Below are 24752 nucleotides of genomic sequence, written 5' to 3' on the forward strand. Positions count from 1 at the left end.
AAGCCACAGCATTTTTTTATTATGGACACTAGGAGTACTAGGCCTTACATCATAAACATATTTTCAAGTAGCAGAAGAACCAGTCCTAAACATATAATGATACCTACTATGTGATTATGTAACAGAGCAGAAATTACGTATCTAATACAGTTTTAGTCTGAGGAATTATCCGTAATAAAATAACATTCCAATTTTATTTATTAATAACAAGTATGTATGCTTTCTTTAACAAATAAAATAGTCGACTGTAGCATATGAACGTCAGCAATTAAAGTCTAATAATTTGTAATTAAAATTCTTCTATGACATTTCCAATTCTATTTACATGACAAGGAATACTCATCGCTTATTCACAGTTTTATTCATAAATTATTTTATTTTTTAAATGAACAAATATACTATACTAAGTTATTTCCCATTGTTTGGGGTTTGAATTAATTAATAAAAAGTAACCAGAAGGCCTGCCTTTATACCATACTATAAGGCTTTCACAGGGGGTGTTGAGATTTGATCCTATTTAATACCTGAACTGACAGTAATTAGATTTCGGACATGATTTTCCAGTGATCGATACAAATTACCTGACAGTGTGAAGTGACCTTTGTGAGCATTGGACTGCTGTTAACGATAAAAATTAAGTTTTGTTCTGCGTTTCGAAAACAGTATGAAATTCTATGTTTTATTTTGTATTATTACGTATACACATATCCTCACTACAATTAAGTCCATTAAATTTAATTCTGAAATACGTCTAATAAAATATTGTATTTTAAAGGATTTAAAATATTTTTTCCAAAATGATCATACATCCATTCCTTCACAAGAAGCATTAAATTATTGTTTTAATGAATAATATTATTAATTTATTAATTATTAATTAATTTATTCCACGTATTAAAAGAATTTCTGATATAGAAAAGCAGAAAGAGGTTTCCAAAGAAATCCTCATTCCCTAAAATGTTTTGCCATTGCATTATCTGTCAAGATATGTCAAATTCTTGAGTTGATTTAAATTAACCTCCACTGAAATGGTTATCTTGGACCTTTACAGTTGTCACAGTCAGACGTCTGCTTGCACCATCGGGCTAATTAAAAGATACAAATTAATTAATATTTTATTTCGAGATAATACTTTTTTTCTGTAATATTACATTAATATACAAACGATGAAACAATCCATAGAGCAAAAAATAAGGATACAATACATCACTGGTATTGTTAGGTAAATAAAATCTGTAATTGAATTAGATATTCTAAAACTAAAATGTAAAGTTTGAAATATAATTTTACAGCCAACGAACTTTACAGCAGGCGAGTAGAAATGTGGCCATGGAATGTATCAACATTGCTATCACAGAGTTACGAGTATCCATTCAGTGGTTTAAATCCTCTTGTTTGTTATTCATCCCACCCCAATTGTGTTAATGTCGATTGTAACAAATTCACTTGCCTCCATACTACACTTTTGTTAATTTTTGCACATAAATTTTGTTACTATAACTAAGATAGTTTAAAATATCATATCATCAAAGACCGATAGGACCTTGTTGAATCTTGCCGTTGTAATACGTCTGTCCGCATTTCCGTCTTTGAGAAAACTATCGATATAAAGATTTGAAAATTGGTGAATAGGTTCGTCTTGATTTAGGGAAAAACCCTTATTGATTTGAATACCAAAATTTTAATTTATAGCCTGTCCTGTCCGTCTACTTTTCCTTTCGTACGTCTATACTCTAGATAGAAAGGTCCTAAATACTTAAAAATTTGGTATATAGCTAACCACATAGTCCGAGGAAAAACCTTATTGTTTTTTTGATAAAAAATGACAAAAGGCAGTCCATCTGTGTGTTTGTCTGATCGCCTTCTATGAGAAACTATGTACAGAAAGATTTGAAGCTATCTATATAGCTTCCTTTTAGCTCAAGGACAAAACTATTGCTTTTTTAGGGCAATAGGTCAAAGGGCAATCCATCTGTTAAGTATGGGTGGGGTGTACTGTCGACGTCAGGATAGCAAATAATGGGCAAAACTGAAGTGCTTGAGTGTAGAATATATTTATTTAAACCAAAGCATTTACATGAAAATTACGCATTGAACCAAAGTTGTTCTTACAAGGGCTAAGTATTACTGGAGACTACCAGATATATTATAGAGCTACATCTATCTGTTTGAATGTACGACAGACTTTTAGCAAAGCAGTTAGCGATAAATTTTTATTTATAAGATTATAGATTTAAATTGTTTTTAAATTAAAACCACTCTATACGTATGTATACTAAAAAAAACGTGCCACTTATTTTCACCCACTTTAATTAATCTCAGGTTCCTTAACAATTTTTAATACTCGAAACAAAACATTAAAACATTTTTTGACTCAAACATTGTACTATACTGTAAAAATAATCTACGGTTCTCTTCATGCGACAATATTATTTGATCGACCTTCTTAACTATATACTTACTAAAGTACAAGTCTAAATAACAGTTTAATATACTATTCTGTTTAATTTCGAAAGATTTATAGATATTGATATGAATAAGAAATTTAAAGCTCATTCAATGAGGTACACTTCTGCCCACTACCGCTACCAAATTAAAACCACAAATTTCCATAGCTGGCAATGTGTGATGTAAAATATTTAATTCCTCTTTGACCTCACCGTGCTGTATCGATCTCTCATATGTTACACTAACTCTCAGTTTTTAAAATTGACCAAATCGACCTTGGCAGATTGAAAACCACAATACTGTTACAATTGTGAAATTTTTTTTTTCGTAAAAAAGCACTAACTTGTTGCGGCATAACAAAACAACATGGCCGCCAGTGCAGCCTGCTCTTTTTATGAGACACCAACTATGATTTTATCACTAAAAATAAAGAGAGTCAAATAAATGTTTAAGGTTTGAAATTCGTCTTATAGGATAAATTCAAGGTCATTCAGCTGTTGTGTTCAAAGTTGTGCAATAATAGTATAATTTAACGAACAAGAACCTAGCAAAGTAGGGCATGGCTCTCATGCTTCTAAAATGTAACGTCACACTAAATATTCAATATTATGCAAAAAATGGCAGCAGGTTACCATGATTTAGACAACTTATACAATACCTCTGATCCCATTTCATGAGATGTCATTTATCAAATCATTGTAATTCTAAATATTTGACAATTTCACTCAAACACATTTTAAATTACCTTTTGCTTTATTTATTTATTAACCCGTTCTTTGCCCTTGGTTAACTAGCTATAGATATAAATAAATAAACATTGGATTTACAATTATTATTGAGTTTATTTGTCACATTTATGATACAGGGATTCGTGAATTTTTCTGCCATGGGCACATTGGAAAAATTATATCCAACATATAAAATGTTTTGGTGCATGTCAGGTTTGAATTTATACAAAAATAGGTTTGGATTTTGAAAGATTTGGAATCTTAAATTGGGTAGATCTTACTTGAGTTCAAATCCAGTTTTACTTTGTATGTTCCATTGACACTTATTCAACTTCCATACATCCTTGTCAGTTTAATGTAGATTTAAAACTGGTAGTAGTAATCCTTGCATATCTGAGACTGGTTGCCATCCAATATTCAAGTGTTTCATCATCTAGTAAATGTCCTTTCCGTTCTTGGATTCAAAAACCGAGATTCACCAATTTAATACAAATAATAAAAGTATTACTGTATTTAATAACTCAAATGTGTATTAACTTTGATGAGAAAAGGTTCTTCTCAGTCTCATATTAAGCCATCATTCAAAAGAATAAAATTCCATTAGTGTAAATTCACCAGCTGATCTAAATTCACTTTATAACTCCAGGTGTTGTAAACCTACTTTGCATAACAATCTCCTTGATATTAAGATTTAATGTATTCTGAGGTATTTGGTCTAAATAAATTACTTTATTATATTTGATGATTTAATTTTACAATAGTTTATGTATTTCCATCGTATATGTATGATTAATTTGTTTTATGTTAAATTTAACTCTAATATGGATTTCTGTGTGTGTGTGTGTGTGTGTGTGTGTGTGTGTGTGTGTGTGTGTGTGTGTGTGTGTGTGTGTGTGTGTGTGTGTGTGTGTGTGTGAGTAGATAAGAATATAAGGTTCCTAGACCACTTTCGGAGCCAACAGTAAATCAAGGGAAAATACTGTTTAAAGGACAATAAACGAATCTGTAAAATCAAACAGTAACTCACGAATGAAAAATTACCCGAATCTATAGCTGTTTGCTTCTACTTTCTTGAGCTGTCAAATCAATCTATTTGAAATGTCTGCTACGAATAAACGAAAAATCTTCTACTCTACAAAATTGATATTAACACAGTCTTTATCTTTAATAGTCTTCTTTCCAGTAACAACCAAGTGTAATTTATCATGTTTATTCAATTCATTAATCTTTTTTTTCATCCAAAACAGTCAAAAATCTGTTCGGTAAGTGTACTTTATAATCTTCCAACTCGGCAATTATTGTAAACCCGAATTTATTTTTCATTTTCTCCAGATTCAATATTTTGTATTTCTTATTTTCTTCTAATTCATTCAACTTCTTATATTCTTTGAACTTTAAATCACCAACTTCATTTAATTCCTTTAGTAGCTCCATTTATAAAGGACAAAAATTTTAACTAGCGATTTTTTCTAAATTCCAATTTTATAGTGAATTTTCGAGAAATATCCTTCAAATTATAAACTTTTTAAGGTACATACAAATTGGTACTAGAATTTTTTGAAAAATCTACCGAATTATCTCTAATTATTGCGAAGTTTTAGCTTTTTTTTTTTTCGCTAGTTAAAATTTTCTTATATAAATGGAGGGTGAAAAATTAACATGTCCGTTTTGCAAAAAAGAAATTTTAAGAAAAAACTATGATCGACATTATGGCTCCAAAATCCATGCCAAAAACAATCATGAAAAGATGTACAATATAGAAAAATTACGAGAATTAAAGAAAAACTTTAAGGAAGATAAAAAAGATCTCAATCTATTTAAAGATGAAAAAATTCATTCAATCGCCGAAAAATTGTTTATCAAAACTAACGATAAAACTAAGTCTGAAACGATCGAACAAATAGACAAAACTCTTAACGAAAAACCTGAAATTATCATAGATGTTGAAGTTTTATCCTCTATACACGGTCTTTTCAAGCAATACATTTTAACAAATTTAAACGATAATTCCATGTCAATTTACAAATATCTATCAATTATGATGCCAGAAATTAAAAGTTTAATAGAAAAATTTCAAGAGAATGTTAAAAATATGAAAGGTTATATCTCTTTGGAATGTGAATACGAAAGAACTTTAGTAAAACGGTGAACCACAAACTTGCCCAATGTACTTTACTATAAAAGCAGACGAGATCTTTGATGTAAACGACTTTATTACTAAGCCATTTAATAAATTAACACATCGAGAACAGACAAATCATCCAAATAGAGGTTCTGGATGGACATTTAAAAGCTGCAAACAACTAGTTTTGAGCATTAATAAACACGAAATGATGAACGCAGGATCATATATCGATTTACCAAAGATAATCAAAGATAGGAAGGCTTGTGTGAATATCAAAAATAAAAGATGATTTCTGTTTTATTTATTCTATCCGATGTGCTATTGGAAAACCAGAAACTCACGTAGACAGAGCAAAGCAATACGAGAGATTTGTAAATGACGAGATATTTTCGGGCTTTGAGTATCCAATGTCTTTAAAAGATATACAATTATTTGAGAAACGCAGCTCCAATTCCAAGTACAAATATCCAAAAATGTCTATAAATTTATACAGTTATGATGAAAAACTCAACATTATTCCATTACAAATTTCCGAAGTTTATAATGCCGAGGTAGAAATCGATTTATTGTTTGTTAAACAAGAAGACAAATCTCATTATGTTTTGATCACGGCTTTAAATAAACTCGTTTTCTCTCAATTATCTAAATGTAAAAATAAAAAATTTCTTTGTAGAAGATGTTTGAGTCATTTCTACAAATATAGTGCTTTAGCTGATCATTTAGAAATTTGCAAGCAACATGAAGTTTGTAAACCAATTATGCCATTTCCAGGTCAAACAACAACATTTACTAATTATCAAAAGAAAGTTTCTCATCCTTACGTTATTTATATGGATTTTGAAAGCATATTAGAGAAGATTCCAACATGCAAAAACAATCCGCAAAAATCGACTACAAACAAGATTCAGAAACACATTCCTTATGGTTTTACTCTATATTTAGTGTCGAATGTGACCAATCGCATGTACAAACTGATATGTTATCGAGCCAAAAATGAAGAAGATTTACTAATGTTCCAAAACAATTGTTTGAAGAACTCAATAGATTATCGAAATACATAGCGAAAAAATATAATTCAAAGAACATGAAACCTATGAAATTGACTGAAGAAGAAGAAATTTCGTATCAAAATTCAAACGTTTGTCATATCTGTGAAACAGAAGGTTTTGATGAAGAAAAAAGATTAAAAGTGAGAGATCATTGTCATTTAACCGGCAAATTTCGAGGTGCTGCTCATTTATGTTGTAATCTGAATCTCAAATTTCCTCAAAATTTTCCAGTTTTCTGTCACAATATGAGTAACTACGATACTCATTTGTACATAAAAGAATTGGCTAAACAATATGGAAACGTTGATTTGATTACCGATGAACGATATATAAATTATTCTGTAAATTCTGGATATGGATATGAATTCGAAGGTAATAAACCTAGAAAATACATTAAGTTTTCTTTCGTAGATACGTTCAGATTTATGGCCTCATCTATAGAAAAGTTAGCTAAAAATCTAAAGACAGAATATTTTAAACATACAAATCATTTTATACAGGATGGAAGAATATTGAATGAAATTCTAAAAAGACAGCCAAATGACGACAACTAGATTTTTAAAATTCTATCTGGAAAAGGCATATTTCCTTACGAATTTATCGATAGTATTGAAAAAACTTGATTACACAGAAGACCTGAAAATTCAAGATTTCTATTCACTTTTGACAGATGAGAGCATATCTGAGAAAGATTATCAACACTACTTGAGCGTTTGGAACAAATTAAAAGAGAAAAATCTTGGAAATTACTCTGATTTGTACAATATCCAAGATGTTTTATTGCTTGCTGATATATTTGAAAATTTCAGAAACATTTGTCTAAATTGTTACAAACTCGATCCAGCACATTATCTGACTGCTCCAAGTCTCGCATGGGACGCTATGTTAAAATTAACGAAAATTGAGCTTCAGCTAATTAACGATTATAACATGTATTTGATGATTGAAAAAGGTATTCGCGGAGGCATTTCTCAATGTATTAAACGATATGTTAAAGCAAATAACAAATATTTGAAAGATTTTGATGAATCAAAGCCTGAAAACTATCTGTTGTACGTCGATGCCAATAACCTTTATGGTTACGGGCTTATGCAAAATTTACCATATAACGAAATCAAGTGGATGAATCCTAAAACATATACAAAAGAAGAGTGGCAAGAAACAATTTTAGAACTCACTGGCGACGAAGATTATGGCTATATTCTCGAAGTTGATCTAGGATATCCAACAAATTTACATGAACATCACAAGGATTTACCTCTTGCTCCCGAACATTATAAAAACAAACTTTGCACAACTTTACTGGATAAAACTGAATACGTTGTTCATTCGAGAAATTTGAAATTTTACCTCGAACAAGGGATGGTGTTGAAACATGTGAATAGAGTTATAGCATTCGATCAGAAGCCTTTTATGAAAAAGTACATCGATTTTAACACAAACATGAGAACCAAAGCTACAAGTGACTTTGAGAAAGATTTTTACAAGCTTATGAACAACTCAGTTTTTGGAAAAAGTATGGAAAATGTGCGAAATAGATGTGATATCAAACTAGGAAATGAAGAATTTTCAATGAAACAGGCCAAGAAAACAAACTTCAAATGCTTTAATATCTTTGACGACAACTGTATAGCGAGTCACATGTATAAACAAAAGGTTAAATTTAACAAACCGATCTACATAGGATTTTCAGTTCTTGACCTATCAAAATTGTTATTGTATGCGTTTTATTACGATAAATTAAAGAAGTGCGACCCAGATTTGAATCTTTGTTACATGGATACAGACAGTTATTTTCTAGAATTGAAACGAGATCCTTTTAAAATTATTAAAGAAAATATAGAGGACTTTGATACGAGCGATTATCCAAAAGATCATGACTGTTTCGCTACTAAAAATAAGAAAGTTATTGGTAAATTCAAAGACGAGCTAAATGGTGCAATCTTAGAAGAATTTTGTGGATTGAGATCGAAAATGTATTCGTACAAATATCTAGACAAAAATCCAGTTAGGTGTAAAGGAATTAAGAGAAGTGTTGTAAATAAAACAATAAATATCGAAAACTTGAAAAGATGTTTGTTCGAAGATAAAGAGGAATTTAGAGAGATGACTGTAATAAAAAGCTATAAACATGAGTTGTACACAATTACCATAAATAAGCTGGCACTAAGCGCTAAAGAGGATAAAAGAATTGTCCTAGAAAATAAGATCGAAACAGTACCGTTTGGCTATAAAAATGAAGCAAAATGTGGTATACTAGACGAACTAAATAAACTTGGAAACTTTGATATGTAAATGGAAGATGATTTAATTCACTGTCACAAGTGTAAAAAGAAAACGAAAAATATAGATTCTAAGATTGTTCAAACTCAAAACGGATTGTATAGAATTGCAGCAAAATGTTCAAAATGTAAGACAAATAAGAGTAAATTTATAAGGAATCCTTATGAAAAACAAGTAAAGAAAGAATTGAAGAATAAAGAAGAGATAGAAATTGAAGCTAGAGAAATTCATGCACCAGTACGAAAAAAGTTTAAAAAGAGAAAAATTATAACATTAGGAATTGACGATTTATGGGCAGCAGATTTAGTTATAATGTCTAACTATTCAGATCAAAATGATGGATTTAAGTATATGTTAAATGTTATTGATACTTTCTCAAAATATGCTTGGTCAAGAGCTATCAAAAGAAAAAACGGCAAGGATGTTTCAAAAGCTTTCGAAAATATAGTAAAAGATGCCATAAGGATCAATCACAAACCTCCTAACCTACTTCATACAGATAAGGGTTTAGAGTTTAAAAATAAAGAATTTAACGATGTTTTGAGAAAATACAACATTAAGATTTATCATACTGAAAACGAAGAGAAATCAAGTATTGTAGAGAGATATAACAGAACTCAAAATGAGAGAATGAAAGTAATTTTTGAGATTAATACAAACTTTAAATGGATCGATATTCTTCAAAAAATCGTAAACAATTATAACGATACAGTTCACAGCACAATAAAAAAGAGGCCCAAAGACGTAGATAAGGATGCAGAAAAGGAGTTATTAGAGACCGTTTTCAAGTATATTCCACCAGAAATTCACACGAAAACTAAATTTAAAATCAATGATCATGTAAGAATTGTTAGTAAAAAACAAACATTTTCGAACAAATATAAGAACAATTGGTCAAGAGAAATCTTTGTGATTTATCAAATTAATAACACAGATCCTGTAACTTATAGTATAAAAGATTTAAATAATGAAGAAATAGCCGGAAAGTTTTACGAATATGAATTGAGAAAGCTGTAATCAAAGCTGTAATTTTTTCTATATAAATGGAGGCTCAAAAAAGAAAGTGTACAATTTGTCAAGAATATAAATATTTTGAAGAATTTCATAAATATAAGACTAAAAAAGGAGGAATAGGGTCTATGTGTAAAGATTGTCGTAGTAAATATGAGAGAGAACTATACGATAAATTAGAAAAATTAACGTTAGAGGAGAAAAAATGTTGCGTTTGTAAAGAAATTAAGGATATTTCCAAATTTTACGATTGGCATTATAGTAAAGATAAAAAACATACACATTGTAAATATTGTGCTAGAAGAATTATTCAAAAACGTCAAAAGAAACCGACTCTTTGCGAGTGTGGACGAATCATTCAATGGTTACCTTATCTTCAAAAACTTTTACAGACAAAATATCATAATTCGAGAGTTTAAAATTTTCATCGTGTAATAATTTTTTCAATATAAATGGAGTCTCAAAAGAAATGTACAAAGTGTCAAGAATTTTATAAGGAAGAGAATAGAAAAGACTGTTATTGTAAGGTTCATGATAAAATGAACAAATTAACTTTAGAAGAGAAAAAGTGTTACTTTTGTAAAGAAATTAAAAATATTTCTGAATTTAATAACTGGCAGTATAGTAAAGATAGAAAAGATGCTTTTTGCAAAGATTATGCTAAAAAAACTTTCAGCGAAAGTTATAAAAACGAAATGCCTTGTGAATATGAAAAAAGAATTCTACAATGGTTACCTAGTTATGCTAAACATTTACAAACAAAATATGATAAATCGAGAGTTTTTAGTAAAATTTAGAAACATTTTCATCGTGTAATGTAGTTATTCTATAAATCAGTCGAGATTCTGCCATATCTGTAGTAAAATGATTTCCGTTGTATAAAATATTCAAAGATTCTTTCATTTGGTTGTAGATATTTATACTATTTGGATCTCCATGTCTTAATAAAATTTCCATTTCTGGGTAATCAATTTCAAGTTCTTTCAATCTTTTCGGTATTTCTCTCTTTTGAGCTCTGATAACGTAAGAAGGATATTCCCACATGTGATTCTTCTTAATTAATACAAAAAACATGGTGTTTTTTCTTATCAAAATTTTTACAAACAAGGTCTGGTTTCATTAAGTCAATTTTTACACTTTGTTTTGCGATTATTTCCGTTTTTATTTCATCTTTAATTTGCAAGTGTTTAACTTCGTCCTCTAAATATTTAATCTTGTTTTCAAGTTTGTACACACCATATTTACGAATACTTGGCAAAACTTCTTCTAAAACCCAATCTTGAAACATTTCTGCTATCTTCGTTTTTTTATTTCAGTATTAAAGAATATATGCCCGGTTCATTAATGAAAATATTGTTTTTTTGAAAGTTTGAAGGTAAGAACGATTCGTTCCCCCCTTCTGAATCTATGTTATCGTAGCTTTTTTTATATTTGTCTTTAAACGTGATCTCTAATCGCTTTCATCGTATTTTTAAATTCCAATATTTCTGCAATATCTTTTGCTTTAAACCAAAATTCATTATTTTCGTCAACAAATGTTAAAACTTCTTTATTATTGAATTTGAGTAGATTCACAACTGACTCCATTTAGATAGAAAAGAAATTTAACTAGTAATTTTTATTTCGAGAATAAAGGCCAGATTCATTAACGAAAATAGTATGTTTTTGAATATTTTCTCGGGGTCTATGGGATAGACTCCTGTAATTTATACATTCAAAAGTTGTTTTATCGTCATTATCGACATTATTTATGATAGCTTGCCTCGTGTTTTCATATTCTAAAATTTCTGCAACATCTTTTGCTTTGAACCAAATTTCGTTATTTTCGTAAACAATCGTAAAAATTTCTGTATTATTGAATTTGAGTTGATTATTGAGTAGGTCTACAACTGACTCCATTTAACTAGTAATTTTTATTTTGAGAATAAAGCCCAGATTCATTAATGAAAACAGTGTTTTTTTTAAAGTTTGAAGGCGGGGGCGAATCACCCCTACCCTCAGAATGTATGTTTTCGAAGCTTTTTTTTATATTTTGGGGTCCATTTTATTCCTTTTTCAATCTTAAATATATTGTTGTTTTACTCTCATTATTTAATAAATTTCCCTCAGAGTCTTGTATAGTTAGAGAGATTTTTTGAATTCTGTTATTATTTTTTCTAATTGGAATATAATCGATTTCATTCGGTTTTTCACTGATTTTTGATCCATAAGCAACATTTGGGAAAAAAGTTTACAAAATTTCAGATTCTTTGTGTAAATGTTCGGTATGATTTTCAAAACTAGGTTCAACGAGATTGCAGTGCACTTCAATTACATCAAACGGTCTAAATTTTGGCGTTTTATTTCCTAAATATATCTGATTTGGCTCAATAGTTTCTTGAAAAAACCCTAATAAATCTACAATAATTGCTGAAAAACATTATTCTTACTGGTGATTTTATTTGAATTTTATTAGAGAGATAATTTTTTTGCATTTCAAACTTGTTTTCGTCAAAGTTTAAAGATTTATCTGATTGTTTGAATGTTTTCAGATAATTTGTAAGTGAATTTTTTATTTGATCGAAGGTATAATATCCTTTGTTTAAACCGTAATATTTTGTTATGTTCTTCTCACTAAATCCTATACAATAAGGAGAACTTTCACTAATATTTATTACAAAATTGTCAGAATAAAAACCGCTTAAACCGATAAAATAATTTGATTCTTCCTCTAAATGAATAGGATGTTCTAAGTTTAAAACTAATTTAGAGCTTTCTGAAGTCAACTTGAACAGCTTCATTTTCGCTATTTAAATGGAGAAATTTTTAAAGCAAAAAGATCAGATAAAACTTCAAACGTTTGAAGAAAATAAGAAAGATCAACCAATCAGATTGTTAATTGTTGGTTCAAGTGGATGGGGAAAAACAACTTTATTATTGAATTTTATCTACAATAGGTTGATTCCTTATTCCAATTTATATGTTTTTAGTAAATCTTTAGAACAAGACGTAAACAAAAAATTACAACAAAGATTCAAAAATATTGAGAAAAACTTAAACAAAAAAATATCACATTTTTATAATGCTTCCGAGGACATAGTTCACTTAAGCGAATGTAAACCAAATTCTTTAATAGTTTTCGATGATTGTATTTTAGAAAATCAAGACGTTATTAAAGAATATTTCGTAATGTCTCGTCACAAAAACATATCTGGTAATTATCATATTAACGGCCGGAGCGGAAAAATACGAGTTTTGCGTTCTTAACTTATTGGAATCGTCCTATATAAAAAAGTATAAGGTTTGATGGGGTGGAAATGAGAAATAACGAAGTTCTAGAAAATAAAAAATTAAATAACTTTCCAGTAATATCTCCATGTTCTACATCCACGTCTAGCGTCACGTGACCTTTTGTGGCCAATGATTGAACCTCGTGATGACGTCATCGGTTGCGCCGCCATCTTTGCAAACGTAAATGAGAAATTACAGAAATGAGCAGAATTTTGATCAAAATTAATAATGTTTTTCTTAATTTCGAGAAAAAAATTAATTACGAGTGCCTCCGGCTGCCCCGCGCTGATGTCAATAAAAGAAAAACATCCCTCGAGATAGTACCTATCAGTAAAATATAAAATTCTAGAGGGGCTGATCAAAAATATAAATTGAAATGTAATGCAAAGGCAATTATGTAAAGTTAAAAAACTAAATAAATCATGAAAAACTCAAATATATAGTTGGATATTAACAGAGAACACTTACCATTAGTGTGTTGGCGGATATAGCTAAACAGCAGCAACAAAAAAGTGGTCTATCACAACGAAACGACAAAGTCTCCCGGTTTAAAAACACCACTCGACCGCACGACGAACAAATACACTCATTTTTAAAAATGCCCTGTTCTATTAAAAAAGAGATAATTTCGTTTCGGTTAAAACGTAAGCTCTTTACGTGCCCTACGAAACACTCCGACACACACAATTCACTAGGGTTGGTTGAACTAGTGGATGGTTGATTCATCATTGTAAACTCACTCACTCAATCCGACCTACTGAACACGATATCTTGTGTAGAACTGACCTATGCCCCGGACAACTCAGATAACAGGTATGCTATCAGGCTGCTATCAGTCCCGGCCGCAGATAATATTCAAGTAAACAGATTATCCAGACACAGCACACAAACTGAACATTAAAACATTAGAAACTTTACCACTTATCAATATACCCCCTAAAATCATGTTATTTGTCATTTGCACCCCCTAGTACTATATATATTTTTTGTTCAGGAGGGTGAGCAGAATACGTTGGTAACGTCAAATTCGTGATTTGCCGCCCCGGCGTTTAATCTTACTGGTACCACATATCTTGTATCTATCTTTCTCAATGCTTTTCAAAGGTTGATAAACAAGTTATAAGAAATAATTTGAATATGTTGTGTGTTTTTAAACAAGATGATCATTATTCCAGAAATATTTATAACAATTATGTGGGATCTGATATGAGTTTTAACCACTTTATTGAGTTGTGTGATAAAATTTGGAAAGAAGACTATGGTTTTTTAACTATTAATCTAACTTTGAAGCATAAAAATGGAAAATATTTGAATAAATTTTCTAACATAAATGCTGCTCAGTGGTCTGACAAATCTACTTGATAAAATATTTGTTACAACTATTTTTATATTATCTTTAATTTTTATTTACATTATGAAAATAACAGAAAAACGGTAAATCTGTTAACGTTCCACGTTCACGTTCATGTTTCACGTTCGTGTTTACGTTTCACGTTCGTGTTTCACGTTCATGTTTTACGTTTCGTGTTCACGTTTTTACGTTCCACGTTCACGTTTTACGTTTCGTGTTCACGTTTTTACGTTCCACGTTCACGTTTTACGTTTCGTGTTCACGTTTTTACGTTCCACGTTCACGTTTTAAGTTTCGTGTTCACGTTTTTACGTTCCACGTTCACGTTTTACGTTTCGTGTTCACGTTTTTACATTCCACGTTCACGTTTTACGTTCCACGTTCACGTTTTACGTTCCACGTTCACGTTTCAAAATTTTTCTAACTAAACGGTGAACGTAACTTCTGAAGAAGCGAAAAAAACTTGATCAAATCGAAAAGAAATTAATCAAAGAATTTAAAGAACAGATTCGAATTGATGAAAAAGAACAAGAATTTATTAAAAAAATTAATCAACCTGTAACTTCTGCAATTAAAAATGTTGAAGGTAAAATTGAAAACGTTTTAAGCGATAATCAAAATTTGATGAATTTGGTTCCAGTTGTACGACAATTTGCTGATATTTCGATTCCAGAATCTGAAGTAGAAGAGTTTGAATTGCCAAAATTACCATCTTCAACACCATTTAGACCTCGAATCATTGAAGAATCTACAATAGTTGAACCAATAAGTCCTGGAACAACGGATATAATAATTGGTGAAATTGGTAAAAAATTCCTTCCTAGAGTAAAAGATGATAAATTTGGTTTGTATTGGGATAAAAAAAAGAAAAGTTTTATGATTGGAAATTTGCCCGTGAATTTTGAGCATAATGATATCATTATTAATGAAAAAAACATATGAAGGAACTCAAGGTTTATGGAGATTATTAACAGACTATGACGCTCCAAAAGATAATTTATATTCTGAAGAAGATTTGAAAAAGTATACAGACATTTTATGGGAATCTGACTCAATTTACAAAAATAATGATCCATCTACTAAGAAGCCTAAGTCAAGTAGAGGTAAAAAATATATGAAATTAATTAAACCAATTTGGGAAAAACGAATCGAAGGATCAGGTGTAAGAAAATACAGTGATAATAAGATTGAATACAGATATATCGACGATTTGACAAAACTCGATGGGATTATTAATTATATTTATGCTCAAGAAAAGGCTGGAAACAACAATTTTTTGAACGAAAAGAAAGCGATTAAGGATTTTTATTTCGAACAAACTTGATGAAATGATTGAAAAACCTGATGGAATTAAATATTTAAAACGAATTTTGCCGGCAATAAGTTCATCTATGATTGAGGGTAGTGGACTTTTGAATGATTTTATCAACAATTTACCTTTTGAATTACACGTACCAACTTATCAGTATCTGGGGCCTGGCACAAAAACTCGAAAAAAAGACTAAAAAGAGGAGATCCTGGTATAAATAAATTAGATCAAGCTGCTATGGAACACGATATTTTTTATGCAAAACATAGAGACACAAATTCCAGACATATAGCAGATAAAGTTTTGCAAGATAAGGCAATGGATAGATTTTTATCAAAAGATGCTAGTTTAGGTGAAAGATTTGTTGCGCTTCCAACAGCTGGAGCAATGTTTTTGAAGAGAAAACTAGGAATGGGAATCGAAGAGAACTTGAAATTTTAACTATATAAATGGAGGTGAACGTAAACTTCAGCAAAAATCAGAAAGAAAAAATAAAATCCGCTTTTAAGAAAAAAATACCCGTTAGTATTCAATTTAAAATATATCAACTAAAAAATGGCGAAGATAAGACATTTTTAACAAATAGACAATACAATAAACTCGAAAAACATAAGAAAAACAATAAAGGAACCAGAATAGAATTTTCTTTATAATCAGTTGAAAGAACTTAAAAATGGTGGACTTTTGAAAGATTTATTAGATTTTGGAGAAAATATTCCAGTTGTTAAAAATGTTGTTCCTTATGTACGTAAAGCTGCTCCAATCGTTGAAAAAGATGTGATTCCTATTGTTCGAAACATTTTTAAATTGGTTAGATAAAGAGTTGGAAGAAGTTACAGTATCTGGATTAGATGAAAAAACTTTGAATTACGTGAAATCAAACATTAAAAAAAATTTGAAATCAAACCTTTAACATTCTGGGAATTGGGACAAATCTGCAAAAATATTAAACATTTTAGAGGAATCTTCATGAGAGATACATTACCTGAAAAAGTTAAGAAATTTGAATGTGGAATTGTGAATTTAGACTCGATTATGGGAGGTGGAACGCATTGGATTTGTTATTATAAAAATGATAAGAATGCATGTTATTTTTGATTCGTATGGAAGAATTGAGGACAAACCACCTATAGAATTGATCCAATATTTGAAAAAATGAAGCGTCTACTACAATGATTCTCAGATTCAAGATTATAAAGATCCCCCAATTTGTGGTCATTTATGTGTTTTTTGTTTTGAATGAACTGAGTAATGGTAAAGATTTTAAAGAAGTTGTTAACAAATTATTACTTAATAAATATGGATTCACAAAATATTTTTGACGTATTTGGAACACAAATTAAAACAGAAATTATTCAAAATGTAGATACAGTAATAGTTTGAATTTTATCTTTTCTTATCGACTTATACATGATTAAAATTTTCGTAAAAGAATTTTGAAATTTTCTCTTATTAAATGGTGGACTACAAAAAGTATTCAGGCGATATTGAAAGGGCGGAGTTTAAAAATTTCTATCCAATTAGTAAACAACATTTGAATGAACCGAATAAAAAAAACTGAGTTTAATATTGATTTTGGAGATAATTTTTGCTCGTCTAACTTCCAGTTGTATATTTCTGGAACTTTAACAAAACAAGATGGTCAAGCATATCTTGGAACTGATAATGTTAGATTAATCGATAATTTTATACCGTTTTTATTTTCTAAGATTGAAGTAAGAAAACACAATAAATTGATAGAAGAAGTCGAAAACTGTGGCCAATTAAGCACTATTAAAGGAACCATTTGTTATTCCAAAAGTGATGTATTTTCAAACAGTTTTGAATCAACTTTTAAATTTGGACAATTTGAAGCGGTCGGTGATTTAGCACATTTCGGCTTAGGATTCTTTGAAAATGTAAATTTTCCAATCTATAAAGGTGGATTTTATCTAAGTTTTATAAGAGCAGAAGACGATGATGTGATTCTGAAGACTGCAACTGGAAATGTTATGCCTGTTGATGGCAAAATTACAATTAACGAGTTTTTCATTAGAGTTCCGATGATTTATTACAAAACCACGAGTAAAATTCAGATGATTGATGAAATTACAAAATCTCAAAACATTATGTTTAATTTTCTAGATTGGCAATGTATTGAGCAAAAAGGTATTTCCGGAACAACTTATTCGTTCGATATCACAAATATTTATAGAAATATCTTCAATCCTAAGTTCGTTATTATAGGTTTTCAAACAGATAGACAGAATAATCAAGAGAAAAATCCTTCAAAGTTTGATAGTTTGAATGTAAAACATATCAGAGTAAAATTGAACGGTTCTTATTATCCAGATGAATTACAAAATTTAAACATTTCAGGAGGTCTTTTCAGAATCATGTATCAGATGTATCAAGATTTTAAGAAAGTTTACTACAAAAATATGGAAATGTATTATAATCCTAAAGAATTTTTAGCGAATAGACCTATTTATGTCATTGATACAACAAAGAGTTTGACAAATATTTCAGCTTCAAAGAACGATATAATTATCAATATGGATTTTCAAAATGCTGTTACAAACGCAATTTGTTATGTTGTTGTTGTTTCTGAGAAATTTTTATCATATGATGTGATTAAGAACGATATTAGAGAAATTCAGTAAAATTTTAGATTTCTTGATTTTTCATTCCATTTCAGAGATTTTTTATTAAGATTTTAATATATTTACCACACAATTTCCGTTTATTCGAAACAGATATGAGAACATTGGTAATAGATTTTTCATTAAGATTTTAATATATTTACAACAGAATTTTCGTTGATTTGAAGCAGATATGAGATCATTTCCAATAGATTGATTCGAAGCAGAAGTTTCCAATAGACAGCTCAAGAAAGTAGAAGCAAACAGCTATAGATTCGGTAATTTTTCATTCGTGAGTTACTGTTTGATTTTACAGATTCGTTTATTGTCCTTTAAACAGTATTTTCCCTTGATTTACTGTTGGCTCCGAAAGTGGTCTAGGAACCTCATATTCTTATCTACTTGTGTGTGTACATATGTGGTATAAACTCCTTTAGTTATTTATTACATAAAATATTATAAAATAATATGAACTATTAACTTTTCAAAACAAAACTGTAATAATATACTATTCTATAGAGGAAGTTCCTTAATTACTACCCATTAAAATATCAATTAATACGTCATCCAATTATCTCTTTCAATATGTGTGAAGGCTAAGTATGATGAGGAATGAGTATGATGGAGAGTTATCATAATTAGAAATGATTATAATGAAGGTTTAATATGACTAGGGATATTATGATTAGGGTTGTTTGTAATTAGAGTTGAGTAAAATAACGGATGATTATATTGTGGAATCTGTATAATTATGGATGAATGAGATGGGAATCAGTATAATAAAGGATTACTGTGACGACTAATGAGTAATAATGATGAATAATTACGATGAAGTTAAAACAACCTAACCTTTTTAGTACGAAAGATATTTCTAAGCGAATATAATTATTTGATAGGCAGAAGATGATACGAAAATACAGTAACTCCACAGCTGTAAAGAACTTATAACTAGTATTAAATCATCCAATATTGGTTGGTTTAAGAAATTGACCTTCGAATTGCTGGATACAGGGTGGCGTGCGCCATCAGTAGAGTTGTGCCAAACATGGGTACATGGTCACCCAGAGGTTTGTAGGCACACCATAGATATTTTGCTTGTTATATTTATAAAAATAGGCTGGAACATTCACTGTGACTAGACACTGACTAAATATTCATAGTTATTATATGATTTATGCGTTCTATATTTTGTTTGGTAAATAGCACTGCATAAATTAACTGGTAACCCTACGTAATATATACGACGAAATAATAATTTATACAAATTGAACATTATATTATTACAAAATGATGTATTAACACGTTAATGAAAAATAAGAAGTCAATTTTATTAGAATAACTATTATAGAATGAGCACACTTTAACTAAGATTTACAGTTTAATACTATAAAGAATAACATAATTGAAAATACCTTAAGAAAGTTATGTCAGATAAAAATTTCCATTACATTAAAATATAAGGAACTTAAGATATTTTTGGATTTCACTCGAACACTTTTATGAAAAAAGGAACACATTTTCCACCTTCCGGCGTTATAGACATAACAAAATTTGTAAGTAATGTATTGTAGCGTATATAATAATATTTTCGTCATATAACTCTCATCACATGACAGAGATTGAGAACAGTGTATGGAATATTTAGGAAAATATGAACTAGTCTTTTCCGCTAGACTTTGGAAGATGGAAAAGGAGATGACCATAAAGTTAAATGAGCAGGACGGAGTCTTCAGACCATTTATTCCTATATTCTCCGGCTAGGTGGATATTGTAAACTTCTTCTCGTATGTTTATACTAAAAGCTAACACAGTTTTTGAACTATACGTATAAACATCGTTTTTGATAATCCACGTTTATTTGCGTTGTTATAAAAATCGTATCCGTCATTTTTATTTGTTAGAAATAAAGTTTCTTTCTTTTTCTATTTCTTTATTTTTAAATCTGTGAAGTAGTAATTTTACTTCTCTATTTAGGTTTGTTATTGTCGATGGATGATTTGAAAGGATAATAGGATTTCCTTTACTCACACGACATGCTTACTGTGTGTACCAAACCTCTAAAGTAAAATGTCCGTATCCCCACCAGCGACCTTGAGAGACTCAGTATAAATTTGTGAAACTTACATATGAGATACAAAGCCATACCTTAACGTTAGTTAAAACTACGACTGATACAATCTAAAAATAAAGCAGAACACTTCTTACCCACTGAATAGTAATCTCATTATCTGCTACCAGTAGGTGTCTAACTTGGAATACCCACGTACTGATTTAATTAGAAATATATTAGTTCAAAGTATGGCGTTTTATCACAGAAAATAAGTAGCCTAGTTAAAAGAAATAAACAAAAATAAGGTTCACTTAGAAAAGTGGCAAAAATTACGTAATGTGAAATATTGCGGATATGGTAGACATTATCGGAAATAATAGCTTCCGTCCAATAACAACACTGCCGTTATTGCTCTGGGTGTATGTATTTGAAACTAATAAAATAGGAGATAGTGTACGTTCAGATCTAGTTTCTAGTTTGAAAATATAGTCTTCATTTGACTTGTATTATCAAAGAATTTAATAACAAATATAAATTTAACATACGTAAATATATACGTTCTGATATTTTAAATCTGATATGCTTAATAGGATAAAAGTAATTATTTTTATACTATATGCCTTAGGAAGAAACAGTATATTTTTTGTTGCAACTTGTCAAAATTTATGTTCATAAATAATTCTTCAAAAATCGTCTAAAGGACTAAACATTATATTACTTAATAATGATATTTGTAGATAAATAAGTAACTCTTAAATCGTAACTCTTAAATTTAAGACGTCTTAAATAATTTAAAAGTTCAGTTCCTAGTGACTAGTAGTAGTTTTAAAGTTAAATACAGCTTTTTTATAACATTTATTAATTCATTTGTGATTTATATATTTATTAAGTTAACTACCAGGGTCGGCACTGTCACCTTGAGAATGTGCTTTTGTATACGACCAGACTTTTATGCTTATTAATCAAGCTGTATTAAATACCGATAGTGAAATCTACCCAGCGACGACCAAAATCGACAAATGTAGAGTGATGAATGGGTTCCACTGACTTGATTAAAAAGTCTCTTTGTACGTCACGTGGGTAGGTTGAATGTATGCTATGCTTGCAAGATATGAGAGACACATACCGAACTGGGAGATAGAGGACGGATTTTACAACACAATTGTGGGTACTGAAAGACAGAGGACAGATTTTGGTTTCATTAAATTGTCAAATTCAGTAAAGAACGTCGCAGCGGTTAAGGCTTGGAAACTCGTTCGAAACGCTTTTTGTAGTGCTGACTTTGAGTTTATCGCACACGACTGGGTGACCGCACAAACGGTAGAGTGACAAGACTACCGGCGCGCTGAAATTGGGAATATTGGCAGGAATGAGAGGGGCATGAGAGCATTTATCGTATGTTCGACTAGCACTTTAATGTTATTTGATTTCAACAAATGCTATACCTTATACAACATATCTGAAAATAATTAAATTTGAATTTAAAGCGCTGGGTACTTGTAGTAAGGATTGCACGTGGCCGGCTGACTCACACTGCGCTTCGCAATTTGAAACGTGTTCACCTCGTTTCCAAAAGATCGCATGATGAACGACTGGTAGGCCCTGTCGCTAGGTCCCACTTAATAAGCTACGCTATCCCCGTGCAGTGTGAAGTGGCCATAAAGGTTAGAAAGATTAACAGGGATGAGGATATTGTAATGACGCGATGCAGCTATACATAACCTTCAAAACCACAATGTGCGGGCTCACCTCCTCTTGGCACTTCGCTGTCGTCACTCACATAGACAGTAGCTAAAATAGGCCTCTCATAAGTTTAATCAACGCGCAAAAACCCAGTGGTTACGCTGATACTTTAAATAATATTTGCTGTGATTTAACTCAAGTTATAAAATAAAACAATTCCATTTTATTCCACTTTTTCCTCGGTAAAATTATAATAATTGATCCAAATGTTAGTAATTTTTATTCTTTTTGCTATCCTTAGAAGCTGCAACCTTGTTTGCCTAATGGACGCCCCTGTTAATAGCAGTTTTTCAAAAGAAGAAAAATCATATAATACCCACATATGTTATTGGCTGAGCTTAAACCGTTGTATTAATGACCAGCCTTCAACTTAAAGTAGGCAATTAACATTCTTCTTGTAAGAAAGGTGCATCCATATTTTACGGGCGCGCTTATGTATTACAACTAATTAATTAATAATACTTCCAAAAATACTAATAAATAATGAAGTTTACCATTAAACTTTCCCAAAAAGGTAAACCGCGTCTTCATTACGATGGATATAAATAAAGAGAACACCGTACTCTTGTAACTGGAGACATCAACTGGCGCTGTTTGGGCCGCACTTGTGGTGCATCTGAACGGACTGACCAAAATCGAACTGAACTGTCTGTGTGTAACAGAAAACACAGTGGTACGCACCCTGTTACTATGCACACATTATCACAATCACCTGCCACCCCTCGCCCAGTATCTTCCTGCTTCTCAATGACTCCAACGTTATCACCTCTCATCTCGGAGCTGATTAATAAAAAGAAATGCTATACTGTAGAGACACCAACCGATGACGACTGCCTTAGATCTAAAGATCAACTTCTGGCTAGAATATCCGAATTAACTGACAGACAGTCTAGCTTGATCTCGTATATCCAGAAATTAACAAGGCTCCTGGAGATAGCAGAAGATACACCCAATAAAAGTACAGCTAAATCAGTAACGGTAGGTGGGTGAGGAGAATGATATATCAAGCTGCTGTGACAACAGTACTCAAACCGAGCCGCTAGGTGAATCTTCGATGATTTTTAAAGATTGTAACGTAGCGCAAATCAAAATGGCTGAATTTGAAGAAATTAACTTAAGATTTCAGACTAAACTTGTTATTGTTAATGAAAAATATAATGACCTACTCAAATTGCACGAAGAGCTTCTTCTTACAGTTGGCAAACGGGAAAGGAACGAGGACAGTCTTGTTAGTAAGCCGTTGGAGATTCATTCTGCCAATAATTTATCTTCTCTAAATGATCTGCCGGTCCTAACATCTGAGTTCAATGAGAGTTTCAACGTCTCACAGTCGAAAAGAAGAAGAAAAAGAAGTCAAAACAAAAAGAAGAAGAAAATGAACATGCCACAGGAACAAGTCATTACACCGGGATCCACAAGAAAACTATATGTATTTTCGGACAGTCACGGAAAGGATTTATGTCAGCACCTTGAAGGATTTGTGTGTAATAACTACACGGTGTTTGTTTGTTCTAAGCCTGGCGCTCAATCTAATCATATATTGAGAAATGCCAAGGAAATGTCAAGTGAAATGACAGAAAACAGATATAGGTGTAATATGTGTAGGAACAAATGATGTATCATCTTGTACACGTCGTAATAATCGTCCTGCAAAAAAGTTACCAACACTTATAACCCAATTTGTCCAAACAAACAAACATACGCAATACGGATTATAGTGCCGATACTCCATAGACATTATCTACATTGGAGGAACTATGTAAACTATCAAATAAATCTCGTAAATAGTAAACTTAAAAAACTCTATGGTACTTGGGTTGTCGATATAAAAGACTTTGGAAGAAGATTTTTTACCAACGACGGACTCCATCTTAACAAATACGGAAAAATTGAAATAAGCAGAAGAATTTCGGATTGTGTACTGCAAAATATAAAAGTAAACTCTTTAACACAGTCAGAACCAAGAGATATAGCCACTTCGCAGCCTATAAATGAGTCTCTTCCTGTCCTACGAGAAATACCCAAATTATCCAACCGGGTCACTAACAGCATGATGTCTTCGACGCCTGCCTCAGCTCCTATGAGGATGGACAATGGAACAACTCTTCCTTCTCCACCAGTATCCATGCAACAGTATGACACCTACTCTAATGCCCTCAAGACCATCTGCAACAGTAGTCATGCGGCTGCGACGGAGCCGTCTGCAATTTCAACTGCAAGTGATGTTTCTGAAAAGAACTTTGAAAATCAGCGCATTCACATACTCAATGCGTAGGCCTACCTAATCCAGATGGTGTTTGCAACACCAATTCAAAGAAAAATTTTTTAGTAAACGTAAAAGAGCCTTTAACAGGTATAAAGAATTGTCATCGCCCCTACAAAGTGTCTCCAGCTCGGGAATTTTAACTATCGTACACCAAAATGCGCAATCAGCAACTAATAAACTCCGTTACTCTGTGACGAGCTCAAACCGGATATTCTGCTTTTGTCCGAACACGGTTTTAATAACAGAAATATTGATCTCTTTGTTATAGAAAACTACACACTTGCCAATAGTCTTAATAGGACCCACTTTAAAGGAGGTGGCGTTGCTGTTTTTGTCAAACCATGTTTTGAATTTAAAAGGTTGGATGCTACTCAAGTGGAGGAAAAGGTATTTGAGCTCTCGGGTATTTCTGTTAGTCTCAAGTAATGGTCGCTCCATCTCGGTTTACGTGGTTTATAGATCTCCAGAAAGCTCGGAAAGTAAATTCTTTGTATATCT

At 31.0% G+C, this 24752-nt stretch overlaps 1 protein-coding gene across 1 annotated transcript in view; it reads left to right on the plus strand.

Moving 5' to 3' along the window:
* The window catches only part of LOC124368249, a 36003-nt gene extending 11740 nt beyond the window's left edge, over positions 1–24263 (plus strand). Inside the window, exons 3-4 of the mRNA XM_046825524.1 lie at positions 22651–22966; positions 23943–24263. Coding sequence (XP_046681480.1) covers positions 22651–22966; positions 23943–24263 — 637 coding nt within the window. The remainder of the gene's footprint in view (positions 1–22650; positions 22967–23942) is intronic.
* The last annotated feature ends 489 nt before the right edge of the window (positions 24264–24752 follow it).

Source organism: Homalodisca vitripennis, chromosome 8 (assembly GCF_021130785.1).
Source record: "Homalodisca vitripennis isolate AUS2020 chromosome 8, UT_GWSS_2.1, whole genome shotgun sequence".
Classification (NCBI taxonomy): domain Eukaryota; kingdom Metazoa; phylum Arthropoda; class Insecta; order Hemiptera; family Cicadellidae; genus Homalodisca; species Homalodisca vitripennis.